The sequence below is a fragment of the Cucurbita pepo genome, chromosome 5 (genome assembly GCF_057944985.1).
Source record: "Cucurbita pepo subsp. pepo isolate OVF chromosome 5, ASM5794498v1, whole genome shotgun sequence".
In the NCBI taxonomy this organism is placed as follows: Eukaryota; Viridiplantae; Streptophyta; class Magnoliopsida; order Cucurbitales; family Cucurbitaceae; genus Cucurbita; species Cucurbita pepo.
Genome location: NC_141802.1, coordinates 15,019,982 through 15,046,478, shown reverse-complemented (window position 1 = coordinate 15,046,478; position 26,497 = coordinate 15,019,982). Strand labels below are relative to the sequence as shown.

At 35.3% G+C, this 26,497-nt stretch overlaps 4 protein-coding genes across 8 annotated transcripts; 2 read left to right on the top strand and 2 right to left on the bottom strand.

The window, feature by feature from the left end:
• The first annotated feature begins 1,665 nt into the window (after positions 1 to 1,665).
• Positions 1,666 to 3,577, top strand: LOC111794747 (uncharacterized). Of its 2 annotated transcripts, XM_087123703.1 has the most exons (3): positions 1,684 to 2,097; positions 3,186 to 3,365; positions 3,441 to 3,577. In XM_087123703.1, exons 1-3 carry the CDS (start codon positions 1,766 to 1,768, stop codon positions 3,520 to 3,522), a joined length of 594 nt encoding a protein of 197 aa, XP_086979829.1. In that variant the 5' UTR covers positions 1,684 to 1,765; the 3' UTR covers positions 3,523 to 3,577. The 2 variants fall into 2 exon arrangements, 1 of the variants encoding a protein (XP_086979829.1); XR_015421007.1 differs by lacking the exons at positions 3,186 to 3,365; positions 3,441 to 3,577 and adding an exon at positions 2,570 to 2,885 and having other exon boundaries at positions 1,666 to 2,097.
• Positions 3,107 to 5,046, bottom strand: LOC111795086 (U-box domain-containing protein 26-like). The gene has a single exon (XM_023677328.2). The coding sequence runs from the start codon at positions 4,838 to 4,840 to the stop codon at positions 3,647 to 3,649; it is 1,194 nt and encodes a 397-aa protein (XP_023533096.2). The 5' UTR covers positions 4,841 to 5,046; the 3' UTR covers positions 3,107 to 3,646.
• A 4,354-nt stretch (positions 5,047 to 9,400) lies between these two features.
• LOC111796147 (NAC domain-containing protein 104) lies at positions 9,401 to 11,711 on the bottom strand. Its single transcript, XM_023678859.2, has 3 exons — positions 11,481 to 11,711; positions 10,287 to 10,573; positions 9,401 to 9,575 (listed from the first exon to the last, which is right to left on the bottom strand). The coding sequence occupies exons 1-3, from the start codon at positions 11,662 to 11,664 to the stop codon at positions 9,432 to 9,434; spliced, it is 615 nt and encodes a 204-aa protein (XP_023534627.2). The 5' UTR covers positions 11,665 to 11,711; the 3' UTR covers positions 9,401 to 9,431.
• Positions 11,712 to 20,647: 8,936 nt separating this feature from the next.
• LOC111796104 (U2 small nuclear ribonucleoprotein auxiliary factor-like protein) lies at positions 20,648 to 24,564 on the top strand. 4 transcript variants are annotated; one of them, XM_087123644.1, is made up of 11 exons: positions 20,648 to 21,015; positions 21,151 to 21,262; positions 21,364 to 21,525; positions 22,383 to 22,429; positions 23,092 to 23,176; positions 23,261 to 23,327; positions 23,414 to 23,460; positions 23,740 to 23,777; positions 23,942 to 24,008; positions 24,114 to 24,183; positions 24,273 to 24,564. In XM_087123644.1, exons 1-11 carry the CDS (start codon positions 20,824 to 20,826, stop codon positions 24,325 to 24,327), a joined length of 942 nt encoding a protein of 313 aa, XP_086979770.1. In that variant the 5' UTR covers positions 20,648 to 20,823; the 3' UTR covers positions 24,328 to 24,564. The 4 variants fall into 4 exon arrangements, 3 of the variants coding, with proteins under 3 accessions (XP_086979770.1, XP_086979771.1, XP_023534565.2); XM_087123645.1 differs by having other exon boundaries at positions 20,649 to 21,037; XM_023678797.2 differs by having other exon boundaries at positions 20,651 to 21,015; positions 24,117 to 24,183.
• The last annotated feature ends 1,933 nt before the right edge of the window (positions 24,565 to 26,497 follow it).

Sequence of the window (26,497 nt, the reverse complement as noted above, 5' to 3'; positions counted from 1 at the left end):
TCATCCTCCTCGAATTGAGCCACATGGGCCTTTTCGGCCGTCTCCTTGTTCCTGAGCTTGCTCCAGCAATTCTTGCTCAGGTGACCTCTCTTCCTACAGTACGAGCACTGGATTGGCCCGTCATCAGTCGACTCCTCCTTCTTTTGATCCGCCTCTTTCCCGTGCATGCGCCGGCAAGATTTCCACGGCTTCTTACCGCCTTTGCGGCTGGAGGGCCCATTGCTCTCACCGGTGTCGTCACGGAGCTTTAGGCGTGCAAGCCATTCCTCCTCAGTGAGGAGTAGACGACCCTCCTTGTCGACAGCTGAAATGGTACTTTTATTCCGCTGCTCGACGTTACGCAGTCTTCCGGTCACCTCTTCCACCGTTAGGTCATTCACGTCAAGCAATGTCTCGATTGAAATTGCAACTTGCTCGAGGTGATCGGGGACGACCTACAGCATCTTCTTCACGATTTCTGTCTCGCTGATGCTGCCACCGAGTGTGGTGATGCTGTTGGCGAGCCCCGTGATTTGCATTGAAAAATCATCGACGGATTCGCCGTCCTTAAAGCGGATCTCCGAGATCTCCTTCCGCAGCTGCTCAATGTTGGATTCCCGCACTCGCTGTACACCGACCCGACGGGATTTAATTCCTTCCCACGCCGATTGCGCGGTGCGCTTGGTGGAGAGAGATGCCAGCATCTCTGGGGGCACAGATCGTAATATGGCGGCGAACGCCAGCCCGATCCTCCCGATACTCAATCGTTTCTCCTTCCTCTGGCTCAACAGCGTGCCATAACCCTACCCTTGCGCCTGTAGGTTGACGCGCATCAACAAGGTCCACTCGTTATAGTTGGATCTTGTCAATATCGGATACTGAACGACGGGAGTCGTTGTCTCCCTGATCACTCGCTCAACGACACCTCGACGCCCGTCATCACGACATCGGCCTCTTCGTGGTGGTGGGTGATGGAGATGCCGGCACTTGGCGGCGACGAGGAGGAGTGAGCGAGCCTGCTCGGGATGGAGGACCCCACGATGTGCTTTATTTTCGCACTTTGCATTTTCTTCTACTCTAACCTGAGACCTGTGTGTTGTTAGGTCGACACTCTAACCACTTAAGCTATTCAACTTGATTGTTGATAGGATGGCTCCTCCGCAATGATATACACCGATGGCTTCAACTTGGCTCTGATACCACTTGTTGGATTTCGATAATCGCCCGGGAAATCCTTTCTTTTCGCTGAGAGGAAATTGTCGACGGGAGGTTGTTGGAAGAAAAATAAAATGCGTAAAATAACAGAGAGAAGGTCTGAAAGTTTGACTTTTCGGTGAGAGGAGATTGTCGACAGTAGGTTGTTGGAAGAAAAATAAAATGCGTCAAATAACAGAGAGAAGGTCTGAAAGTTTGACTGCTCTTCACAATCAGGTTGTTAAATCTTCTGAACATATCTCTTATTTAAATATAACCTATTCTAAAAATGGGTGGAGAATTAAATGGTCAAATGGTCAAATGGAGAATTAAATGTAAACGTGTGAATCTAAATAAAGAAAAACAAAGGTTTTATCTAACACATATTTTCCTTTCATTATAACGTACAACAACCTCTTCTACTTTTCTTTATATCATATCATTTTACCATAACTTTTGATGCATATATCGATATCGGGTCGTGCATTAGACCGAAACATTATATTTTGTATCAAACATACCATATATTTAGCCAATTTATTATGGGAAATATGAAAATAAGGCTGAAAAAGTACTGATTCCACCAAAACCAATGGAAATGGGTTCTGCAAATGCAAGAGTACTGATTCCCCATCTTCCATTTCCTTCTTCTTCCTCTCATGATCCTTCAACAAATCCTAACCCTAAGCCTTCAAAGCCTTCAAAGCCACTCTCATTTTCTGACCATTATCGATTACCGACCAGACGTTTGTTGCTCTTCTCCCTCCCCTTGCTCACTCCATCCGATTCAACCGAGATCTTGCCATGTGAGTTCTTCTGCGAGAGAGAAGCGAGTGCTGCCATTTTTCCAGGGAGCTTCTTGATAGAGGCAGGGAGTTGCAAGCTCTTGGCGATTTCAATCAAACTCTTCTCTGCTTCACTGTGGTTCGCACTAATTCTGTACATTTGTGCTGCGTAATCGAATTCTTTTTTTCAATTTTAACTATCGTGCAAATATGTTTTTGTAGTGATTCAGTTGCAACAACTCTGATTGAGGACTTTGGATTTGTAAATTAATTTAACTTTTAAAAACAATGTTCAGTCGTCGTTGATTCTTTATTCTAAAATAGAAGTTCACAGTTCTGTAAATTGATGCTTAGCCGAAGTTTCCATTCTTCAGAACCACCTAATTTTAGATATAATGTTTATTAAACTTATATGACGAACATTATCAGATTGCAAATGGCTTTCTTCCAATATAAATGATATAATAAAGGATTTGGTCAGATCAAGAGTAAATCTAACTATCAATCACTGATGCATATCCTACATTCATGGTTTCTCTTAACATTTTGCACGCAAATCTATGTGGCCATAATGAATCATGTGCAGTACTGTGTCGTATATTGTTTTGCAGAAGAGCATGCGGCAATGGATGCAGCTTCATGCGTGGATAAACATGCTCCATTGCTGGCTGAAAATCAATTCACCATTACCACTTTGCTTGATTCTCATTATGTGAATATCTCATATGTGAAAGAAACAAAGCACTGACCTCCCTCCTAGTTTGATGAGTTCATTGCAACAGTTCTGTACACTTTCTTAGACATCTATAAGAATTTGTATGCATAAAAAGCTCTGTAAGTGGACAAATTTTTGAGCACTCGGCTGGATGATAATGGAGGCTTCAAATTTGTCCTCCTTTTATCTTAAATGTTGATTGATTCCTACTACTTAGAAAATGGAAGTCACCATTTAAAAAGGTGACAATGCACTGATTTTATACTTGTGCATTAACTTCTAATGGCGAGACCACAATTGTTCTAAAGTTCTTGTAGGTCTTTTGTGGGTCCTCATATTAATAGAAATTGCTCTTTTACGACAATTCGGGTGTTCATAGAATTCTTTCATTCATGCAATTTTCCTCACTTTTTCAAGAAAGTTCACAGAAAAGTTTTTGCTTCAAGTAACTTTTGGTTTGTAAAACCACAGCCTTTTCAATTATTTACTGTTCTGATGTTCGTATTGGCAAGGAAAAGTCCCATCACAAGTACCTGTCGGAGCTGCAATTCCAACAAATGGAGAAAGATGCTGGGTCTGATGTGCTTTCATTCAAGCAAAATGCCATTGCTGACAGGCCAAGCAGGAAGTGCTTCCAGCAAACTGAGTGGGCCATCAACCATGTGCCCTGCCCCTGTCTTTCTTAATCACATGTAAGTCTCTGCAATTGCTGATACTATTTTTGAGCTGAAACTTGTCATGATTGTTAATCAGGTGTATTATGACAGGTTCAGGCTGTTATTTGGCATTGGAGACTTGATCCACACATCATCAACGGCTGTGATTCTGCTTCAGGTTCACTCAATCTAATCTGCTTTAATGATTTGACAATGTATCCTAATAGATTTTGCAGGCTATATAATGTAAAGCAAAAGAAGAAAACAAACGGACGGCCCCATCAAGGCGGTGAGGGATATAATATCATTATTACACCTTATAGTTTTCTTTTGTCCTCAACCCATTTGGATCTAAGAAGCTGGAGCAGGACTCTTGCCTTCGTTTTGGTCATTGCACTGCACTGACTTTGCAGAAGCAGAAGCAATTGACTCAAAACTCCATCTTTAATGGCCTCTTCCCTTGCTTCTACTGAATCATAACATAAACTTATAAGTGAACTAACAGCACTTTCACTACCTCCATGATCTGACACTCTAAAAACCATCTTCACAATAGCGTTTATTACCCCGTTTGGATGATTCATCACTTCCTCTTTTGCTCTTCTTATCACCAAAAGTTTCTCAATTGCTGCCATTCCCACTCGTATAGAGCTTCTTTCTCGTTGTTGTGCGTTGAGAATGTATGTAATAAGCCCACTAACCGCACCTTCTGCAACCAAATTGTCTATGTTTTGTTCCAATTTACTTAGTGACCATATGGCCTTGGTTGCTGCATCGGAGGCCTCTGAATTATGATGTAGAAGTTGCACGATTTCGTGCAAAAGCTCGGTGCTGCTTCCTAGCAAAGCACTTAGATCTTTAGCCTGAACTGAAGATGAAATTGCCTCCACCAGATGACACAAACTGATCTTGACCATGGCAGTGCCATGGCTGAACAAAACCAAGAACCTTGATAGTTTAGACTCCTCCATTAACACATTTAGGGACTGTATCTGATCAAGAGAGACCACAGTAACCACAAAACCAAGGGCTTGCTCTACAAATTCCTGATACTCTTGAGATAGTTTAGCTTCTGTTTGACCAAAAACCAACTCCAAGAGCACTGACAAGAACCCAAATTGGATCAAACAAGAATTACAAGGGGACTCCTCGTATAAAATCTTCACTCTTTGGAGAACTTGAATCTTGTATCCAAAAGAAAACTCATCAGATTCAAGTTTGCTTCTCAAAGCAGACATAGAATCAATAGCAGAAACGCAGTGAGGGTTGATTTGGTCACTCATCTGCAGCCACTGAGTAATCAAATGGCGAAGAGTGTTGTTAGGAACAAAAGAAGGGTCATGCAGCCTCTGCATTGTTACAGGACATGTGAGATTGCCAGAGGCCAACCATTTCTGAATGCTGGATCTTTCATAAGTGTGTCCTGTGCAAAGGGTCACAGGATCTTTCAACAAATCCAAACTTATTGGACATCTAAACAAGTGAGGGATGGTCTCCTGAGCTTCTTTCATGATAAACCAACAACAAGGAGGGAAACAAGAGAGTGGGTATCACTATAAGAAAGAGAGATATGGCGAACTTTGAGAAGTGGATTATAAAAGAGTTCTCAAAGGCTTTTTTAGAGGGTGAAGAAGAGTAGGAAGTGATGGGAAAGAAAAGTAGGCAATGTTCAGACTTACACAGTCAGTTACTAAAGAGAGAGTACTGATATGCTGTGAGCTAATGCTGTTCATACTGACAGACATCACAGCAGAGAGTCAGTATAGGATCAGAAGAGAGAGGGACAAAAAAGGGCTTATCCTTGTGAGAGATGAGCGAAGTGAGCTTTGCAAACAAATAACAAAAAGTGGGCAAAACAAGAGAAAAATATGGGTCTTATTCCTTGAGAAACAGAGAGTAACAGAGAGAGAGAGAGAGAGACCAATCATATAAGACTTCTTAGGTTCCCATTTAGAATCCATCCTAAAATACACACAACTATATTCCTCAATAAATGTAATAATTTTCCAAATTCATTAGATTTATTATTTATAATAATGTAGTGGCCAAAGATGACGATAACGATGATGAATGAAGTTGACAATTTAGAAGAAATTAGACTTTTTACCATAAAACTTGTGAGATATGAATAAAAGAAGGGTACACCAACAAAGTGCACCTTTCTTTTTTGTTCTTCAATCATAGGAACTTCAAAATGTTATGTTCGGTGACATTTTGAGAATTTTCTTAAGATACATGTGAGTAAGGACAAACATCTTGAAACGGCTCGGGTTGGTTTGGGAAAATAGTTTTCATTCTTAAGAAACGAAGAACAGATAATGTGACCACGTCGTAGGATAATACTAAATACCAAGGTCATCAAGTGCTAAATCTTTATCCGAATTTTAGGTATGAATCGATACAAAACTCTTAGAATATATGAGATTTTAGAATCAATAAACAAAAAAGGCTACCAAAGTTAGATTTTAGGTAATGATTTGGACATTGTGTTATTTTTTCAAATGGGATGAATGCATGCAACCCCACCATATTTATTTGAAGGGCGGCGGCCATGGCATCACAAACACTGCCAAACCTCCCCACTCCTCTACCTGTGTCTACTCTATTCTTCCTCATCACTCTCATGGGATCCATATGCATTATAAAATGAACTCATAGATAGAAGTTAAAATAATTATTTGAAAGTTTAAGAAAAAAAAATGATATTTTTTTAAAAAGATTATATTATAAAAGATTTGAAACGTTAGAGAGCAAAATGGACGAAAATTGAAAGTTTGTAAAATAACTATTTTCGTATTATTATGAACCTGTCTATTATGATTTTTAAAGTAAAAGTGAAACTACAAGTCTATATTTTCTTCCCGTCTTTTGCGATCCATTATTATTATTATTTTTCATCTGATGACGATTATATTATTAATTATTATAATACATCGTTGAACAGATGAATGAAAAGGAAAGGTAGACCATTTTCATTTTAAAACATAGATTGCTTTATTTATTTATTTATTTATAAAGTTTAAATATTGCTTTGATTAATGTACTTTTTTACTGTTCTCTGTTTAAATGTTTATATACCTGTTGATATCCAAAATTTAGATTGTCTAACGGTGTACCTTTAAAAGGAGAGGAAAAAGCACTCGATGATAAGTTAGTTACACTTAGATATTTAAACTCGTATATGTGTAATATATACTTGAGTATCCTAACCCTTTCAAGATCTCGTTGAGTTGTCAGGATGGTATAATTTAAGGTTTGTTTAAGTAACAAAAACACGGTTAAATGAATGGATTCAATTAAATTAAGCTAGAAATTAAAAGAGAGGAAAAAGGGGAGTGAATATGATAAAGGGTAGGTTGGAATAATTTAGGTTTAGGTTAAGTTTGGCCAAAAGATTTAGGAAGAGAGGGAAAGAGAGAGACACATCCAAGCAACAAACAGACATATGAAAGAGCAATGTACAAAAGAAGTCAAAAACAATAATTGATATTTACCAAAAAAAACAAAACAAAAGAGAAAAACAAAAGATCTTTGAACACAATCTTGTCGGCCAGTTCAAGATTTCAATTTACACTAATAATTATCTTTTCTATTCTACAAAGCTTTGAATTCATCATTCTTCCATTTTAAAAGGGTATTATTTTATATTTAATAAGTTATAATAACTTACGATCAATATTAAGCTCAAAATTAAAAGTTTAATGTTTTATTAAACGAAGTTTCTCAGTGTTAAGAGACCGAGCCGGAGCTCAACACATAGGAGGTTGAATGCACGATGAATCTTTTATGAAATAGGGGACCAAAAACAAGGCACAATAGATGGGTTTGGTTGAGCCCAAAGGAGGTTCGATTTTCCATTAGAAGACATCCTATAATCTCCTTCGTATTTTGTTTCTATCACCCAAAGTTAAAAATGCTCATTATCTTCTTTTACTCTATTCTTTGTTTATGTTTTTCACTCGGTGTTCGAACATAACATTTTATTAATACCATTCGAGTAGATATTACAAGACACTCTTAAAAAATGACTCTCGTACTATGTGTAAATCATTTTTCTAAGTATAAATATACAAGCTTATAAATTTATTGAGCTTGACTCTATTAAACTAGTGATAATATTTTAACACTCACCTCATAACTAGTCCTCATTGGTTGCACTATGTCGAGCTGACAATCAAATCTCTCTAAGTTAACCCTTTGGTAAACAAGTGTTCTATCTTGATCTACTACATCTTGATTTCTTCCTTTAAGACTTTCTCCCTAATTAGATTGTAGTGCACCTCCATATGTGTTTTGTTCTAACATGAAACACTAGATAGGCTAATCGCAGATTGGTTGTCGCAATGAAATGGTATTGTAAATTTTCTGGTGCGAATCTTCTATCAAGAGTTTCAGCCATGTACTTTTCTAAGTTGCTTCAGTCGTTGCTCTGTATTCTTCTTCTCTAGTTAGCAATTATACTGTTGGTTGTCTTTTGCTACACCAAGAAATTGTTTCTAAATCAAGCATGAACACATAACTTATGCTCGATTTTTGGGTATCGTGGTATCCTGCATGGTCAACATCACGGTATCTAGCGTACAAAGATCATAATCAATTATACCTTTGGAGATTTGGTGTGATTTGGTGAGCATCACTGTATCTAGCTAGCTTGTAATCAAATTTGGTGAGCTTTCATATTTCATATGGACGGACTTCACCCCATAATTGCATGCCCAAATTCCTTCCGGAGATTAAGGCCCCGGGGCCCTACCCAGCCCTTCAAAAATCTATGTTTAACACTCGTGTTTACTTGTAGCCCTTATCTTGTTTATGTCTTGCCTATGTTTAATGCCCACTCTGTGTGGTGTGATGGAAGATTTACCGTCTTCATCGGTTGCATAATGGGACTCGTCTAGGCCGTCGTGTCACTTGATGGACGTCACTTAAAAGTTGTCACTTTGCTTGTCGCAACATGAGGGTTACAACATACTCTCTTAATAGCAAATTTGTGACACCCAACATCTCCCACTTTAATTCGTCCTCGAACCATATCTTATTAGAAGAGACATTGCTGGTAAGTTTTAAAGGTTAATTTTCTTCCAAAAATTTATGGCATTACTAGAATGTGGTGCAATAGAGAAGGGTATGAAACCTTGACATGTTATTTCATCCACTAGCTATTTATGTTATTTAGGAAAGTTATGTTTATGAAAGAACGAAGGTATGATCCACATCATAATTATATACCACGATCTAAAAGTATGGAGACCTCATATATTTTATGTGTCAGGTGCATCGGAATATTTTTCCTTATGATGAATACAGACGAGTACACTATAATATTGTATACACCATGATATTATGTGCACTCCTTTCCCACTGCGACTTTTCTAGCAGCATAAGTGTACACTAGTCGAAGGCCAGGTCCAGCGAGTTCATTTGCGCATTCGTGGGCTACATGTACAAAAGTAATGCACATTCAATCGGCCCAGATTGAAAAAGTGAGACTAAGACTATGATATAATAAAAGGATACGTTATTGCATATATTTCCATTTTTCAACCCAAATAGTGAAGCTACTTACTCAGTATCTTTAAATACTCAAGTCACCTGCTACATTTTTTCAGTAAAAGGAAGACACCCATATTGGATGTTTAAGGTGTTGCTTCTTTTTATTTATCTTCATATTATCTATTTTTCCTCTACGTGGTTGATAATAATATGAATTTATTATGAACGTCATTAAAATATATATATATATATATAGAAACATTACAAATTGAGGTCATTTCCTATCCTCAACCAACAAGAGGACAAGGTTGAGGCAAGCGACGACCTTCAAGTTGGGCGTCTAATAGATGAGATGGATTGGTCACGCCAAACAACGGTGATTGAAGTAGAAATTGATGTATGAATTTTCGACGTCGAACACGAAAGATAACCTAAAAGAAAGATGATTTTTCCTTTGAGTTTTCAATTTAACAACGTAACATGGATTAAATTAAATTTGTAAGTACAATAACTGAATTGTTACGTTAGAGACTAAAATATACGGGACTTTGTTTATAATAAAATTAGATTAAAAAACCATTAGAACTTTAATAAATATTCATAATCGATTCAAATATCATCCATCGACAAATACATCTCATCCAAATATGAAAGTTCACTTTCATTATCTTCGTCGTCCTCGTAACTAAAGATACTTCTTCTACTATTGTCTTTTGCTTCAAAAACTCGACACATAACCCATAGTCCGAACTCCTGTTCAAATTACAACAATAATAAGAATTTACGTTAATTCCAAATAAACTAACGACTTGAACATATTTCACCAAACCAAACTGTGCTAGAAACCAGAAAAACACAAATATATTGTAACGGCCCAAACCCACTGCAGGTAGATATTGTTCTCTTTGGGTTTCCCTTTCGGGCTTTCCCTCAAAGTTTTTAAAACGCGTCGGATAGGGAGAGGTTTCCACACCCTTATAAAGGGCGTTTCATTCTCCTCTCCAACCGACGTGGGATATCACAATCCACCCCCCTTCAGGCCCCAACGTCCTCGCTGGCACTCGTTCCTTTCTCCAATTGATATGGACCCCATCAAATCCACCCCCTTCGGGTCCAGTGTCCTTACTGGTACCCTGCCTTGTGTCTACCCCCTTCGGGGAACAACCTTCTCACTCGCACATCGTCCAGTGTCTGGCTTTGATACCATTTGTAACGGCCCAAGCCCACTGTTAGCAGATATTGTCTTATTTGAGTTTTCCTTTCGAGCTTCCCCTCAAAGTTTTTAAAACGCTTTTCCTACGGAGAGATTTCCACACCCTTGTATTTCATTCTCCTCCCAACCGACGTCGGATATTACAGATATATAATAAACAAAAACGAAAAAAGATACCAAGAAATACGAAATTGAAAGAACAAGAACAGATGAAGATGAACTGAAAGATGGCTGATTTTTGTTTGACTTACCGATTCTTGTTTTGGTAGAGTGTCTGGAGAGTGGGCATGGGTATCCAAAAGGTAGCTATAAATGCGGTATTCTTGCATAACCCAGGTGGTTTGGATGGGCGTTGGCGAGTCATCTCCTTCACCAACAAAGAAAATATGATATTTTTTGATACCCACTTCGTCCCCAGTGGCACTGCACAAGATTGGCTCATCCATTAACACATCTTTCCAATATCCATTCTCTGTTGCTTTGCTTTCTCCCACTGTGCTGAAAAAGTAATGAATATCCCCATTTGAAAGTGCTCTCCCTGTCCAAAACGCCAGTTTTAATTCACTCTTAGTACTCTTTAAAAGTTCAAACTTTACTAAAATATTCCCTAATTTTTATCGTCACGGTACGATGGTTCGGTAAACAATACGTTGGAACACCTTTTTAGGTATTAAAAAACGCATAAAAAGTCATTTTAAACACGTTCTTAGCATCAAATTAGTAGTAGTTGATGTTGTTGCGTTGTACGTTATTGGTTTTGGATACTAATTTTGATAACCGAATCTCAAAATCTTGTAGCTTACTAAAATGGTAGACGTAACCGCTCAAGCTCAAGCCTACTGCTAGCAAATATTGTCATCTCTGAACTTTTTATTGAGCTTATCTTCAAAAATTTTAAAACACGTATCCTAGGGAGAGGTTTCCACATCTTATAAAAAAATGTTTTCTTTCACTCTCTCGTATCGACGTGGGATCTCACAGTTCACTTTCTTCGAGGTCCAGCATCCTTGCTGGCACTCGTTCTCCTCTCCAATTGATGTAGGATCTCACAATCTACCCCTTTAAGGCCCAACGTCCTCGTTGGCACTCGTTCTTCTCTACAATTGATGCGAGATCTCACAATCCACCCCCTTTAGGCCCAACGTCCTCGTTGGCACTCGTTCTCCTCTCCAATTGAGTGAGACCTCACAATCTACCCCCTTCAGGGCCCAACGTCCTCGTTGGCACTCGTTCTCCTCTCTAATTGATGTGAGATCTCACAATCTACCCCCTTCAGGGCCCAACGTCCTCATTGGCACTCGTTTTTCTCTCCAATTGATGTGGGATCTCACAATCTATCTTTTTAGGGCCTAGCGTCCTCGTTGACACTCGTTAAACCCTCTAATCGACATGGGATCTCACGAAATTAGGGTAAATTGAGAGAGAGAAAGAGAGAAAGATGTTACCATGGAATTGCCAAGGGTTATAGAGATGAAGTTGAAGCTGAGGAATGATGGAATTGGAAGAATGGTGAGGTGAGGCAAGAGAAGCCTTATGATAAAGAAAGTGAAGCACAAGGTCTTCATCAGTTGGGCAAAATCTGAGACCAGGAGGCAACAAATTGAACCTATTTTCACTGCTGGCTTCCATTTAAGGATGTTTTTTTTTTTTTTTTGTGTTCTTCAAGAAAAGCTGTGAAATGGCAGCTAAGTTAATGGAGAAACTCTGCAGCCCATTTGGTCTATTTATAAGAGGATAAGTCATTATGTGTTTGTTTTTTGATTTTTACATGCAATTTTATCCAACCATGCTGCCTGCCCCACACTTTTGGAAAGGAAACAAAAGTGGTGTTGTTTTTTTGTTTTATTGTAAAAGTGGCACACAACAAAAGAAGAACCAGTCTGGATTGTTGTTGTGGGTAAGTTTAAGAAATTTGGATTCAAGTAGAGCCATTAATTGAGCTAATCATGGGGAATTTTCATATGTAATTCCATTTTTAAGATGTGACAAAAAAAATAAAAGCGATTTAAGGGTAGCTCGGAGATTTATGAAATGGGACGAGGTCAATCAAATCCGATAAAACATAAAGGAAAGTCGTTGATGAATGGTTAATCATTTTGTCTAATTTTGTTTATCCATACGTAATTACTTTTAAATTCAGACAGATGGGTATGTCCATTGATATAATTATCACAAGTCGGTCATTCTCGAGTTGTTCGTAAGTACAACTAAGTCAAAGAACCATTTGTATATGATCCAACCATAAGTTTAGTATAAGGGTGAGACCCCATTATTCAAGTCTTGAAATTACTACTCGAGGGAGCTACTTATTTACTTGTCTTATATAGGAAAGAGTGAACTTCATCTCGTTAAATTATGTTCTCTACTTGGTCTAGTCCCTAAAATGATAAACATATTGAATCGACTACAAATGTCATTCTCACACATGCAAATCATAAGACAAATTCTCACGGATAGAATTCATAATTTAACCAGGATTAGGATCGAGTCACATATGATCATCTTATAAAATATTAAACTTCTCGATTAACAAATTTATCGTATATGATAACCCTATACATATTTTTTCACATAAACGATTTGGATTAAATCTTTTGTAACAATTACAAAATGAGTTATATCAATAGTGTTAGCAGGACAAACACCAACCTTATCTACATACTATAGGTCATTTGGGATGTTACTTAAATATAATTCTCTCATATGTCAATTACATACCATTCAAGATTATACTAATAACCTTCAATTTTGATATAATGTATAATATTATATTGTAAATAAAACAATTAAAATTGGAGGAAAATAAAAGTAATTATTAGATTTTATGATATAAATCTCAACAGACGACACTTTCACCCAACGACAGTTGGAGGGAAACAGTACAATTCACCATCATATCCTTAACTAAAAAAACAAACGAACAATCGAGAGAGGGAAACAGAGCGACTTGAGGCGATTGACCCCATTGTGCATTCCATGGCCATGAAACGAAGCTACTTCTAAGAACACAAGTAGTGTAACGACCCTAAATTTTCTACTTAACCTAAAATCGCTACTGTATACATATCATGAACATTGAATGTAGAATTACTTCGTTAAAACTTTTACAAAATCAAATTTTCATTAAGAATAAATTGGTGACACCAGCCTAAGCTAATCAAGTAAGTGATCTTACTATCGGCATGATTATATTTGATGCTAACACGTGCTTCGTGGTTCTGCACGTGTCATAAATTTGATATGTGTGAATTGTTCATGAACCAATATGACTATGATATGTTAGGTATGTATTATGATATGTGAATGATATGATAACTCTTACGTTACGATGTGTTCAATGATATGTGTGAGATAGGACGTGAGAAAGATACGATAAACATAATGTAATGATATGACTAAGATATGATTGATGATAACAATATGGTTCGGTTATGTATAGAAAAAGACATGATTATGATAGATTGATAAACAATATGGTTAGAATAAGTTCCTGTAATGGTATAACTAGAATACGTTCATGAACGATATGATTAGGGAACGGACAACACATTGACAAACAAAACCAGCAGCGATCATTGATCTTCAAATGACAATTACAACTGAGAACAAACTCCTAATTGGTTGAAGGAAAAGACGTAAGGAACTGAAGAAAATGACGAAGATATCAAATTCAATCAGTCACAAAACGATTACGAGTGGATAAATTCTAATTAGCTGAAATTCTCGTAGCATCCACCGACTGGGTCAAAGAACGGTTCAAAGTCTAACCCGAGATCTATCTATTCAATAAGGTTTATTTATTTTATGTTACCAAACCAATTTCCAATTTAAAAACTATGAAATAAGAGGTATAATACAAAGCTTATTATGATCGACTCCAATGATATAAATGAATTAGATAATGGTTGGTGACATTTAAAGAGTCGAGTCATGTCTAATCACTTTAAAATCAATCACTCACGAGACTCACGAGATTACTGTTATCAAATACATAATCATTGCCATACAAACCCAATTTCTTCTATTTTTATTCTATTTTTTATTCTCCCATCTCATCATTTTGTTGGCTCTTAAACAAAAATTGTTCATATTAATTTCTAACGTACTCAAAATTCAATAGTCGTTTTTCTTTGTATCTTCGATTTTATAGTTGGTGCCGACACAATATCATCGATCAAGTTGAATTATTCGTGATTATTTTTTTCTTTCTATTGCAAGTAAAACAAAACTTGATTGTGACGATCTTGACTACTATAATAATAACTCGTCTTTTAAAAATATAATATTGTTTAAAAATAACAATTTTTTGATTTTGTAATGTGACTTTATTACTTTAACTAAACTTTAGAAACAAAGACACCAACTAAATCGACAAGAATCTTATTTATAATTATTGTTTGAAAATGGGTATGATTAATATTATTTTTTCAAAAAGCAAGTTAATATTTCTTCTAACTCTCGAAAAAAATCTCAACACAAAATACAAATTTTTATTTTTTAGGATCAAAATATGAAATTCGTGTGCTCGATTTAGATTAAAGAAAAAGACGAAGAATCAGAGAGAAAATATAAATAAACTCTGCAATGACTAAAAATTTATATTAATAAATTTTGATAAATAGAGTTACGGAGAATACTACATATAGTTCCGTCTATTATATATAAATAAAGTTCGGATATAATTGAAAATGAGTCGTGAAAATTGAGGATAAATAAATATTAAGGTTTGTTGAAGTCATCATTACATTACAACTCACTAAAGTTGAAATGGTTTTAGTTGAGAGGTCATATCTAAAAGCATTTAAAATATATATCACCCACAAGTGGGAGACATTTCGTGCTTATCCCAAACCAAAAATAAAAGAAAATGTGTAACTGTCTAAGTCTATCCGGAACGGATATTGTTTTATTTGAATTTTAAAACGTGTCTACTAGAGAGAGGTTTCTTAAAGAATGCTTCGTTTCCGCTCTCCAATCAAAGTGGGATCTCATAATCCACTCCCTTTGGGAGCTCAACGTCCCCGCTGGCACACAGCCCAGTATCTTGCTCTAATACCATTTGTAACAGTCACTAGAAGATATTGTCCGCTTTAGCTTGTTACGTATCGCCGTTAGACTTACGGTTCTAAAACATATCTCCTATGGAGAGAGTCTAACCCTACTCTAACCAGTGTCTCCCACCATTTGGTAACTGACTCTGAAACCAATTGTAACAACCAAAACTCATCGCCAACAAATATTTTTCGCTTTGATCCGTTATTTATCGTCATCAGTCTCACGAATTTAAAATGCGTCTACTAAGGAGAGGTTTCCACACCTTTATAAGAAATGGTTCGTTCCCTTCCACCATGTTTCATGTTTGTACCATCCTCTTAACCACCCTTATTTGATCAATTGCTAACCACTCCCTTTCAAAAGAGAGACATAGTTAGAGCATGGTTGTCTCTCTCTTTTTCCCAACATAGACAAAGTTGTTTCATATACAACCCTACAAATTTGTTTCATATCATACCCATAACTTAGGTATCTATAAGTCAATAAAGGAAATAGAAAGGTTGGGAATCTTCACCTCAAATTAATTAATTTAAATTTTATCCAACCTTACCGCTAGCAGATATGGAAATTTTTTCATTCGAGTTTTCGAACCGATGTAGGATCTCACAATCCACCCTTCCCTTATGGGCCCAACGTCTCGCTCGAACACTGCCTGGTGTCAACCCTCCCTCTAAGGCTCTGAAACAGTTTGTAATGGCTCAAGCCGACTGCTTGTAGATATTGTTCTCTTAGGGCTTTTCCTTTCCGGCTTCCTCTCAAGATTTTTAAAACTCGTTTGCTAAAGAGAAGTTTCCATGCCCTTATAAATAATATTTCGTTCTTCTCTCCAACTAACGTGGGATCTCACATTTAACTTGTTTAAATTCTTTTAATTTTAATTAGGTTTAGTGAATTTAGTGTCTCTTTCTTCATCATCATCTATTAATATTGTAACACCTCATGTCCATGATTCAGATCAGGAATCAAAATTCGAAATCGACCCTTGATGGCTCTTATATTTCCGTACGACATGATCACATTTTTAACTTCTGGTAGCATACTTTGTTTTCACTTACATGCATCATCGAAAAATTTACAAGACGTTACCAACACAAAATTCCACCAAACAAAGTATGCTTAACTTTGGAATTCTTATTATCGAGCCACTAAAAAATGAATATACACCTTGTTAGTATAAATAGTAACGTTCAGTTTTTTTAAGTTTTTCTTAGTTATCATATCCTTGGAATCACTCTCATTAAGACATGACATCGATTCAATCATGTACCCCTCATTTACTCGAGTATCACAAATATATTTTGTAACATATTTAGATGAAAAAGAAGAAACAAAAAAACGACGAAAAAACGCATTCATACCTATTGAACAACGAAATCTAAATTGATTTGAGCATCTATGAATGTTAGGGGGAGCTTAGTTACATATGAAGTACAAATTCATGATATTGTAGCATGCTTTTAGGTTTGAAAAAAAACATAAAAGTGAAATTGAAATTTTGGATGGCTGTTTGTTGGATATTGGAGAACTCAATCTTTGGGGCTTTCTTAATTAACTCATCCCAATTCACCAAAAGGGTAGACAATAATATTCATAGAATATAAGATTTAATGATAAACGATGTTTCAACTATAATTAAAGTTATGAATTATGTAAAAACAATGAGTTCGCATGCCAAATTCGCAAAAGTTGCTTTTTTTTCCTTTTGTTTTTTTGTTGACCCGACAATTATATTTATAAACGCTCAACAAATTTATGTCAATTGTGTATTTTATTATGAGTTATTCGGTCCAAGTTCGATATATAGCTTTTTAACTAGAAAACCAAAGCTAATAGTAATCTAGGTATAGTTGGATGCATAGTATTTATCTGATGATCTAACTAAGATGAAGATATTATACTATCAGATTTTGGAGACTTTGAATCTCATACTACGACTAAGATGAAGATAAAAGTAAATAAAAGTACAATAAAAATAAAATGAAAGACGAAAATCGGATAAAATTTAAATTGAAATAAAAATAGATAAACAACACGGAGATTAAATACAAAATAAAATCCAATTTTATTACAAATAAGTAAGAGGGTTTGTGGTATAATTACAAAATGAAATAGAAAAGACTCAATATAAGAATGGATTGACGCTCTAGAATAACTTCCTCTATGATCGTGCAGCTCTCGAACGCTCTTCCACACCGATCGAAAAAAGAAAAGAAGAAAGGGGTGAGTTAAAAGTTACTTAAAAAGCATCCTACTTGTAGGCTCTTATCATTTCCTTAATCGAGCAAGTTACTTCCTTAACATAATATTGTTAAAAGCTCGTGTTAAAAGTTACTACGAGCTTTTCTTAAGGCCTAGAAAGTTCTTCTTTGATACCATCTACTTCTACGGTAGGTCTCTATCAGAGTGGGTTTGACTTATGTTGGCTTTTTGGTACTTAATCTGGAATTAATTAATTGATGTTTTGATGATAACGAAACTATCATGTTAACAATTATAAGTATTTTGAACTATCCATAGTGTAAAGCTAAGAGTAACGATTCCAACACCTTTTGAATCACTCAAATTAGAGCTAAAATAAAAGGTTATAGTCGAAACAAGATATCCGACGTGATGATGTGGCGGCTGAATTGATATCATGGACAATCAAATTATGACACTTTGAACTTTGGAATAATAATAAAGGGTGGAGTTTTTTTATTTTATTTTTAAGAAATAAATTTACTTTAAAAGAATCGTTACCCACATTAATTTTTTTATTATTATATTTATGTGCGAAGTAAACAACATATCTTCACTAAGGACTTCCTCATCTTTAAAGTCTTTGGAGTCAACGTAATGAACTTTAGGGCTATACTTTTCTTGTTTTTGGCTTCCTCTTCCATATGCTCGTCCATGGTAATCTCATGTGTCATGATAGAACCAACAACTTCTTAAATCGCCTCCTAATTTGACCTACGAATTTTTGTTATGGAGTAGAATATACTCTTCCAATATTTTGTAAAGCACGTGAAATATTAGAAAATCTATTTTTGTTAGATTCATTTGCACCTTTTAAATAGTCATAATTGTGAACTAATATGCTAATTTTTGTTTTTTAAATTTGATTTGTTCCCTCAAATTATTAGAATTTTCCAAATTTCATTAGTAGAAGAACGGAGATACTCTATTAAATTCATGATTAGTTAGGTACAATAAGGACAATCTATAGCACTAGCTTTAAAAGAACATTTTTGTTCATATCATGCTCATCAAATTCTTCCTCTATTTTACCCATCTCAATATTATTAACAATTTTTATTGGAATGTAAGGAACTTTACTAACCTTTAATCATAATTGATAATCAATTACTTGTAAAGAAATTTTCATTCTAGCTTTCCAATGAGTCTAATTTGTTCTATTAAGGTGGCTTAGAAGTTGATTGTCCTTCACTAAGGCCGTTATTAACATGTAGGTTTGCCATAAGCACTAACAATAAATTTTATATAAAAAAATCTATAAGAACAACTCGCTCGAATACCAATTGTTGGATAGATATGACAACCTAAAGGGGTGAATAGGGTTTTAACAATAAAATTATTTAAGTATGCTTAACTTTTCTAATTATTAAACTTTTTAGGAAATGACTGGGAGATATAATTAATACAAAACAATAAACAATTATGAAAATCTTAGAATATGCCATCAATCACCATCATAATTTTAAAATTAAATTGGAAAGAGTTAGAAAATATAATGTTGTAATTTTATTGTGGTTCGGTCAAACTCGACCTACTCTACACCTTTCAGTGCCTGTTGAGAATTTAAATAAAAATTTATTGACTCTTCCTTCGGATCAAAGTCCAACTACTATAGCTCTCTCTCTTTACGAGCTCAAGAGCAAACTCAATCATTTCCAAGACTCAGGATTAAACCGTTACTAAGTATTGGAATTTTGTAGGAACACACCACAATTCTCTAAAAGAGTAGACTTACAAGTTGAGCACTGACAATTATCTCTTCACAATACAATAAAAAATATCTCTCAAGAATGTAATGAAGAGAAATAAAATCAGAAGTTTGTAGATCGAAGATCGAACAATTATGAAAGTTTTGTTGAAAAATATGAGGAAGTAAATGAGTGTAAGGAGGGAAGAAAAAGGGACAAAAAGTAGAAATTAATGTGTACCGTTAGATTGTAAAAAAAAAAAAAAATGGAGATTAAAAATTAATAATAATATTAATGTGAGGAAAGTTTTTAAAATTATTTTTATTATTTTTTTTTTTTATAAATATAATAATATAATATAAAAATAATAAAACCCATGAAATTAACTTGCAAATATGAAAAATTCAAAATTTATTATAATATAAAAATAATAAAAAGTAATATTCCTAAATTTAAAATTTAAAATTTATTATAAATATAATAATAAAAAAATAATGATTAAATTCAAATTTTAAAATTTATTATAAATATAATAATAATAAATAGTAATATGAGTAACTATTAAAGCTAAATTTCAAAATTTATCATAAATATAATAATAATATAATAATAAATAGTAATGTGAGTAAAGATCAACTCTTCCTTACGAAGGGACATAGAACCACCTAGGTTCATCTAGCAGCTAGCGGGTGATTTTATAGTCTTGTTGGAGAGTCCGACAGCTAATCTTCCATGGATGATAGTTAGACTAGAAAACATCATAATGTCTCATTATAACTTTATAAGATAGCATCTCAACTCAAGTCTTCGGTCATTCACTACGTAAGCAAAACAAGCTACCTAAGTCTAAAAACACAAAAGTAATTCACCCTATTGATGAAATTTATTGCCGAGTAGACTCACGATGCCAAAATTGAGTGAACCACCTCTTTCAAACCCATAGTGGGTTTGTAATCGGCTAGAGAATTGTTTGGAACTATCAGACACCTCAGATGCTCAGATAGCAATAAAAGCTAGGACCAAACTTCCTATTCCAAAGAAAAACCCGTGGATACGTTAAAAATGTGATGAGAGCCTAGTACAAGTAGAATGTTTACTAACTATGTTTATACTCACTTTTTCTTTTCTTCAAGTGTTCACACGCTACTGATCAAGGTGGGGGCGCGCTCGAGGGCTGAACAGTCACCAATGGGTTGTTTTGGAGCGTCAGTTTTTAAGTCTTTTGTATTTTGATTTATAATTGTATCACAAACCCATTCTCCGTTTTTTATAAATTTGAATAGTGTCGTCTTGTAAAATAATTTAGTTTTGTATTTAATTGTGATATTGTTTAACTTTCGAAACCTCAAAAATTAAGTCTTGACATGAATTAAGGGTTTAATTTGAAAAAATTAAAAATTTATACGATCTAGTAAGCTTAAATAAATGGTTTGACGTTGATTAATATTTCTTTTATATATATATATGAAATAAAAAGTTACAAAAAATTTAAATGGGCAAATAAATACTAAAAATATCTTTTAATTATTATTTAGTTGATATATTATTGATTTCAATTGCCATATTATATAATAGAAGTATCAATTCAGTTGAATCTATGAACATGAACATGAACATGAACATGAACATGTAAATGTATATAATTTAATATATTGGGTCAAGAATAATGTTATTCCCAAAAAGAAAAAAGAGCGAGAAACCCCAATAGTCAATCAAAATTGTATTTGGATCCTCCGATCATTGCAGAGCAAAGCTCTTTCGGCGGATTTAAAGACGAAGGCGTCTCTTGAGAGTTCGAGAATCGAAAATGGAGATTGGAGATTTTGCAGCCATTTTTGGGGAACCCAAGGTGGAGTGGATAAACAGGGTTTCGCTTACTTCGCACCCATTTTTGTTCCATGTTCATACTCCTAATCCCTCGCATCTTAGATTTTGTGTTACTGATTTCCATTCAAACACTTGGGAATCCACCAAATCGATTCTCCAGCTTCACGACATGGTGGGCTTCTTTAATTCTCTCTGTACGTTCTCTCTTTCTTGCTTCCTTCTTCGATTTCTACTCATTTTTTGTTGTGGTTTCTTAGAATTGATTGGTGATCAGAACCCTAGTTTATGTTAATTTGTGTTTGTTCAGAGGGATGAGATTGGAATTGGAGGGGCTATGTCAGAATTTGTTGATTATATCATTACTTCCCTGAAATTTGGAGATGTAAGGCTTAGGTTGGAAGAACAATCGGTGGATGATGGTACTCTTCTTAGAATTATGATTGCTTCAAGTATTCTTAACCATTCAAATATGTTTTGAAAGTTGAAACCCCTTCTTTTCCATTTTGTTTTGCTTCGTCAGGTGCTGCATTTGCCAAATTATTTGCTCAGAAATCTAAAGGAATGCCTGTTTTTTCCCTTTCTCTCACGAAACTCTTTGATTGTGCTGCTTCTGAAGCTATAGCAACTCTGGCCTTGGGGCTCTTTAACTCATTAAAAGCCAAGGAATGTTCACTTCTAAAAGGTTTTCATCGCTTATCTATAGACTGCCTATACTATAATCATATATGTATATATAACAATGAATTTCTTTAATGTGATGGTATCTGGAAAAAAGTTAGAAGGTTGTTATAAAAATATTGTGAGATCCCACGTTAGATGGGGAGGAGAACGATGAATTCTTTATAAGGGTGTGGAAACCTCTCTCTAACATACACGCTTTCTAAAAACCTTGAGGAGAAGTCCGAAAGAGAAAGCTCAAAGGGAAGAATACCTGCTAGTGGTGGGCTTGAGCTGTTACAAATGGTATTAGAGCCAGACATGAGGCGATATGCCAGCGAGGAGGCTAAGTACCGAGGGGGTGGACACGAGGCGGTGTGCTAGTAAGGGTGCCGGGCCTCGAAAGGGGGTGCATTAGGGGGTCTCACAAGAAGGGAACGAGTGTCAGCGAGGATGCTGGGCTCTGAAGGGGGGTGGATTGTGAGATCCCACCGATTGGGGAGGGGAACGGAACATTTTTTATAAGGGTAGGCTTGGGCTGTTACAAATATATGTTTAAGCTTTTGGTATCCGACTTGCATTACCCTCAAAACTTGTCACAACGTTCTTGAAAATAGTTTGGTATTTGAATCTCATTTTTTTTACTTTCATTGGTGATATTGAACTGGCTCAAATGCTACCATCAGAGAATTTCTTGGAAGACATTTAACTTGGAGATTACATTGTTTATATTCATATTATACACCAAACTATATAGTTTACACTGTTCTGTTTCTTCTTTGTTTTTCTTTTTTGGTTATGAATCTGTATCTCTCACTTGTCTTGATACCTTTGGTAACATAGTTTGATGTCATTGACTTTCCTTTTGTACTAATTTTTTAGAACAAGAGCGCTCCCTTCAGTTGACGACCATGATATCAACCGAAAAGGTATATCCATCTACTTCACACACTGTAAATAGATAGTATATGGTGATGGGCACTTTTACTCTCGTGGGTACCTTTCTATTGTCTTGAAATACCAATGATCCCTCTTCAAATCATAATTGAAACGGTTTACTCTGGTCGGTATTGTTGTTGTTGCCTGTTTATTTGTTTCGATGTGTTGCGTTATTTCTCTGACTTTGCATTTGAAACTTCATTGAATGAAGAATATGGATGCCCTTTTATCTGATTCAAGTCAGTAGGTAATTGATAGAATTAATTCTTATTGATACCAGAGGGGTACATGCCAAGGGAGGATTTGAGAGCTCTTATCTCTTCTAAAGCTTAAACGACGCTTAAGCCGAAAAGCTACCCCTCTACGATCTATGTATATATATTCATGAAATGATTAGAACATCAATTGTAGAGCTCCAATAATAGAGATTCTTCTCGTTTCCTGCTGTTCTTGTTCTCGTCCTACCGACATTAGTGGAGATGATGGTATTTCGACTTTTGAAGATAATGCTATAACTTAGCCATATTTCTGTTGAAAAGGCCATCATAATGTCAATATATTCCTTATCCACAACGAATTCCAAGTCGTCGGTCTCTCTATCTGGTACCGAACGTTCTTGTTTATATTTATTTTTACTTTTTGTTCATGTCAGGAGAAGTACGAAAGTATTCAAAGCCAACTCGGGCAATATACAAAGAAACAGAAGTTACAAAATATGAACGCCTCAAATTCTCCAGGTTTGTTCCTATGAAGAACCATCAAATTTATTTCATTATATATTTTTTACATGAACACTAATTGAATTTTCTTATGCTTCATAGACAAATCTATTGGTCATTATATTGGCTTGTCAAAAACCACCAATCGTGCAGTGCCAGCACATCGCAGGTCGGTATCTCAAAGCTACATTTATCACATAACATATTAATTTATTTCCATTAGAAGTAGTTGTATTTAGCATTGTATTTGGGCAGGGCGAAAACAAGAGGTGCCCTTTTGCAAGACTCTGAAGATGACAATGGTAGGTACTTTGAGAAGTTGAATGTCTTTGTTCCACTGTGCATAGTTCGAGTCCTAGAAAGCTGCTCTAGCCAATCACTCGCGGTGTCGAGTCCCTGCAAAAGGCTTAAAATGGGTCGAGGATTCCATGTTTAAACCGGGGTCAGGGTCGAGAGGCTCGTAGTTTTCCGAAATTGACAAACTTTTATGTCTTCCCAGGAAGATTTTTGTTTTTGTATTCTTTTCTTACAAATATATTTCTCTGTTTCTTATCGATTCTTTTTTCCATTTTTACTTTCAGAACAAGAACATTCCCTTCGATCGACATTGGAGGATAAGGTAGATAAATAAGTCGTTGATTACTGTCACGTTATGCTCTTATAGACAGGTTTTTATCTTGTAGTACCTCGAAATTAGTAGCTTCGGGTTCTTTAGAGCGTATTTTTTACTTATTAATTCTGCTCATACTTTATAAATCTTGAATTTATTTTCGAAAATGTCAGGAAAAGAAAAAAGAGTTACAAAATACAAATGCATCAGCCAATGTAGATGGGTTTCAAAAATCTCCTGGTATGCTTTTTATTAGATTCATTGATGTTGTTTGAGTGTATAAAAGGTTCTAAATTTTGAGCTTATTTTTTAACGTAATCGACCATTAAAATGTGTCGATCTTAGCAGACAAACCTGTTATTCATGATATCGGCTCGACAAAAATCACCAATCGTGTCGTGCCAGCACATCGCAGGTCAGTTTCTACACTAAAATTGACCCGATTTTATTCGTTATTGTTTGTCAAAACTAGTAAACATACTCTAGTTTTGTGTACTTGGGCAGGGGACGAACAAGAGGTGCCCTTCTGCAAGATGATGAAAATGACAATGACAGGTAAAACCCGACATTTGTGATGACGAATAACCAATCGTAGTTTCAATATCGAGGAGACAACGAAGTAATACCGATGAGCGATCGGTTTCATCTTTCCCAGTAAGGTTTAATTTTCCTGCCTATACCTATGACGAAAGAGCTTGTGCAACCAGATATTTGTTTCTTGTACATATTTATTTGCATTCGTACTAATCATATCATGGAAATATCTTGATGCACGTGACATACAAAATACATGAGTTCTCTATAGCTTTAAATTATGACATTTATTTATGGTGTACATATCTCCATTCTTTTCATGACATAGCGTTCTTATGAGACATACATACTTAGTACTTGTTGTAACTTTCATGAATAACGTACACGACTTATTAGTATCTCATAGACATAGATTGAACATGTTAACATGGTTTATATGGAGTGACATATGAAGGTTTTATGCATCACACAACATCGATAACATAAAATAATTCTATAACATAGCATAATTGTATCATAGTATGACTTATATCATAACATAACTTGTATCACGACATAGCATATAACATAACATAAACATAGCATAGCACACGTCAGATAGTCATAAAATACGACACGTGCAGGGGCCACAGAGCATGTGTCATTCATATGACAAAGAAGTCATCATAAAACACGACATGTGTAGGAGCTACAGAGCATGTGTCGTTCATACGACAAACAAGTCATCAAACAAAGCTAACAGCAAGGCAATTACTTGGTTGGCCTAAGCCAAGTTCTTTAAAATCTAATTTCACCTAAGGAGTTCCACCGTCATAAATTAAAATTTTGTAGTCATACTAACCTTGAATACCTTTTAAAGTGTCAAAAACGTCTCTCGAAGAGTAAAAGATGGAAGAAAAAATTTAAACGTATCAGACCCAAGTTGGATAAGATTATAATTTGAGTTAGTCGTTAGAAAATGAGCTCCCCCAAGTGGGATGAAACGGAGCAATTTTTGTGACTGAATAAGCCAAGAGATGGAGTCAAACTTCCCACTTTCTTATTCTAATAGATTTGGGACAACGTTTTTTTTTTCTTTCTAATGTTCGACTGTTACCGTTCTTGTTCTAGGACTTTTTGGACATGGTTCTCGGGGTTAATCTTGGAGCACTAAACTTTAGTTATTTGTTTATTTATTTATCATAACTCATGACCCGTAGGTGTTTGGTTTACTAGAAACATCCTAGCTGATTGCATTTAGTTCCTATCGTAGAGGCATTTTAGTCGTTTGGCACGAAACCTCTGCTGATTTAAATGCTTTAACATGAATACACTATCTATATAAAGTGATCATGCTTGTAATCTAGTATATCCTAACGATTTCCTACATGTACTGCTTGAAAGAAATCCAATAGGACTACTTGTTCGTTAGGCCACTTTCTACTTATTTGATGTTCCAATTTTTCTGAAACTCCTCAAGTTAGGTTCTAATTCAAGTCAAAAAAATTTACCAGCAATCCATGAAAATTAAAATCACGTAATTTAATCCACGGACCATAATTTAAAAAATGGTCTTCTAATTTTGGCTCTCGTTTTCTTTTTTCTAATAAAATACAATATCTTTAAAATAAAAAGATAAAGAAAAAAAAAAGGAAAAAAAGAAAAGGTCGGATATGTTCGGGTAAATTGTCCATTTTTGTATATGAGAATTATACAACTTCTTCGTGATATAATTTAGTGTAATTCTAAATATGACAACTATTCACTTATGTAAACGGGAGTTGATTAGTTTAGTACTATACATGGATCCCTTGGTTTCTTGTATCTAACCCGATAGAAGGAAACAACAAAATATTTCATACCACCGACATAATTTTATTTCATTTTATTTTCATTTTAAGATGAGATAAGCATACATATACTAACGAGTCCAAATCGATCAAACAGTCAAGTCATTGCAACAAAGAAATTCAAAAGTTTTCTCTTAAATGGCTTCCAACTACTACATTTTCCACCATTCAAATAAAATTGTGTCCTAAATTTGAGCTCGGATGAACCACATATGGAGCCTTCAAGTGTGTCCAAAGTGATTTGTATGAGTCTTTTATTTTGTCTGTCGCTGCTGTCGCCATCTGAGTCGCTCAAAGTAAGTACTAAAAGATAACGTAGGCCTACCATGGGGGCCTCCACTCATAAAAGTGAAGAGGCCGCCCACA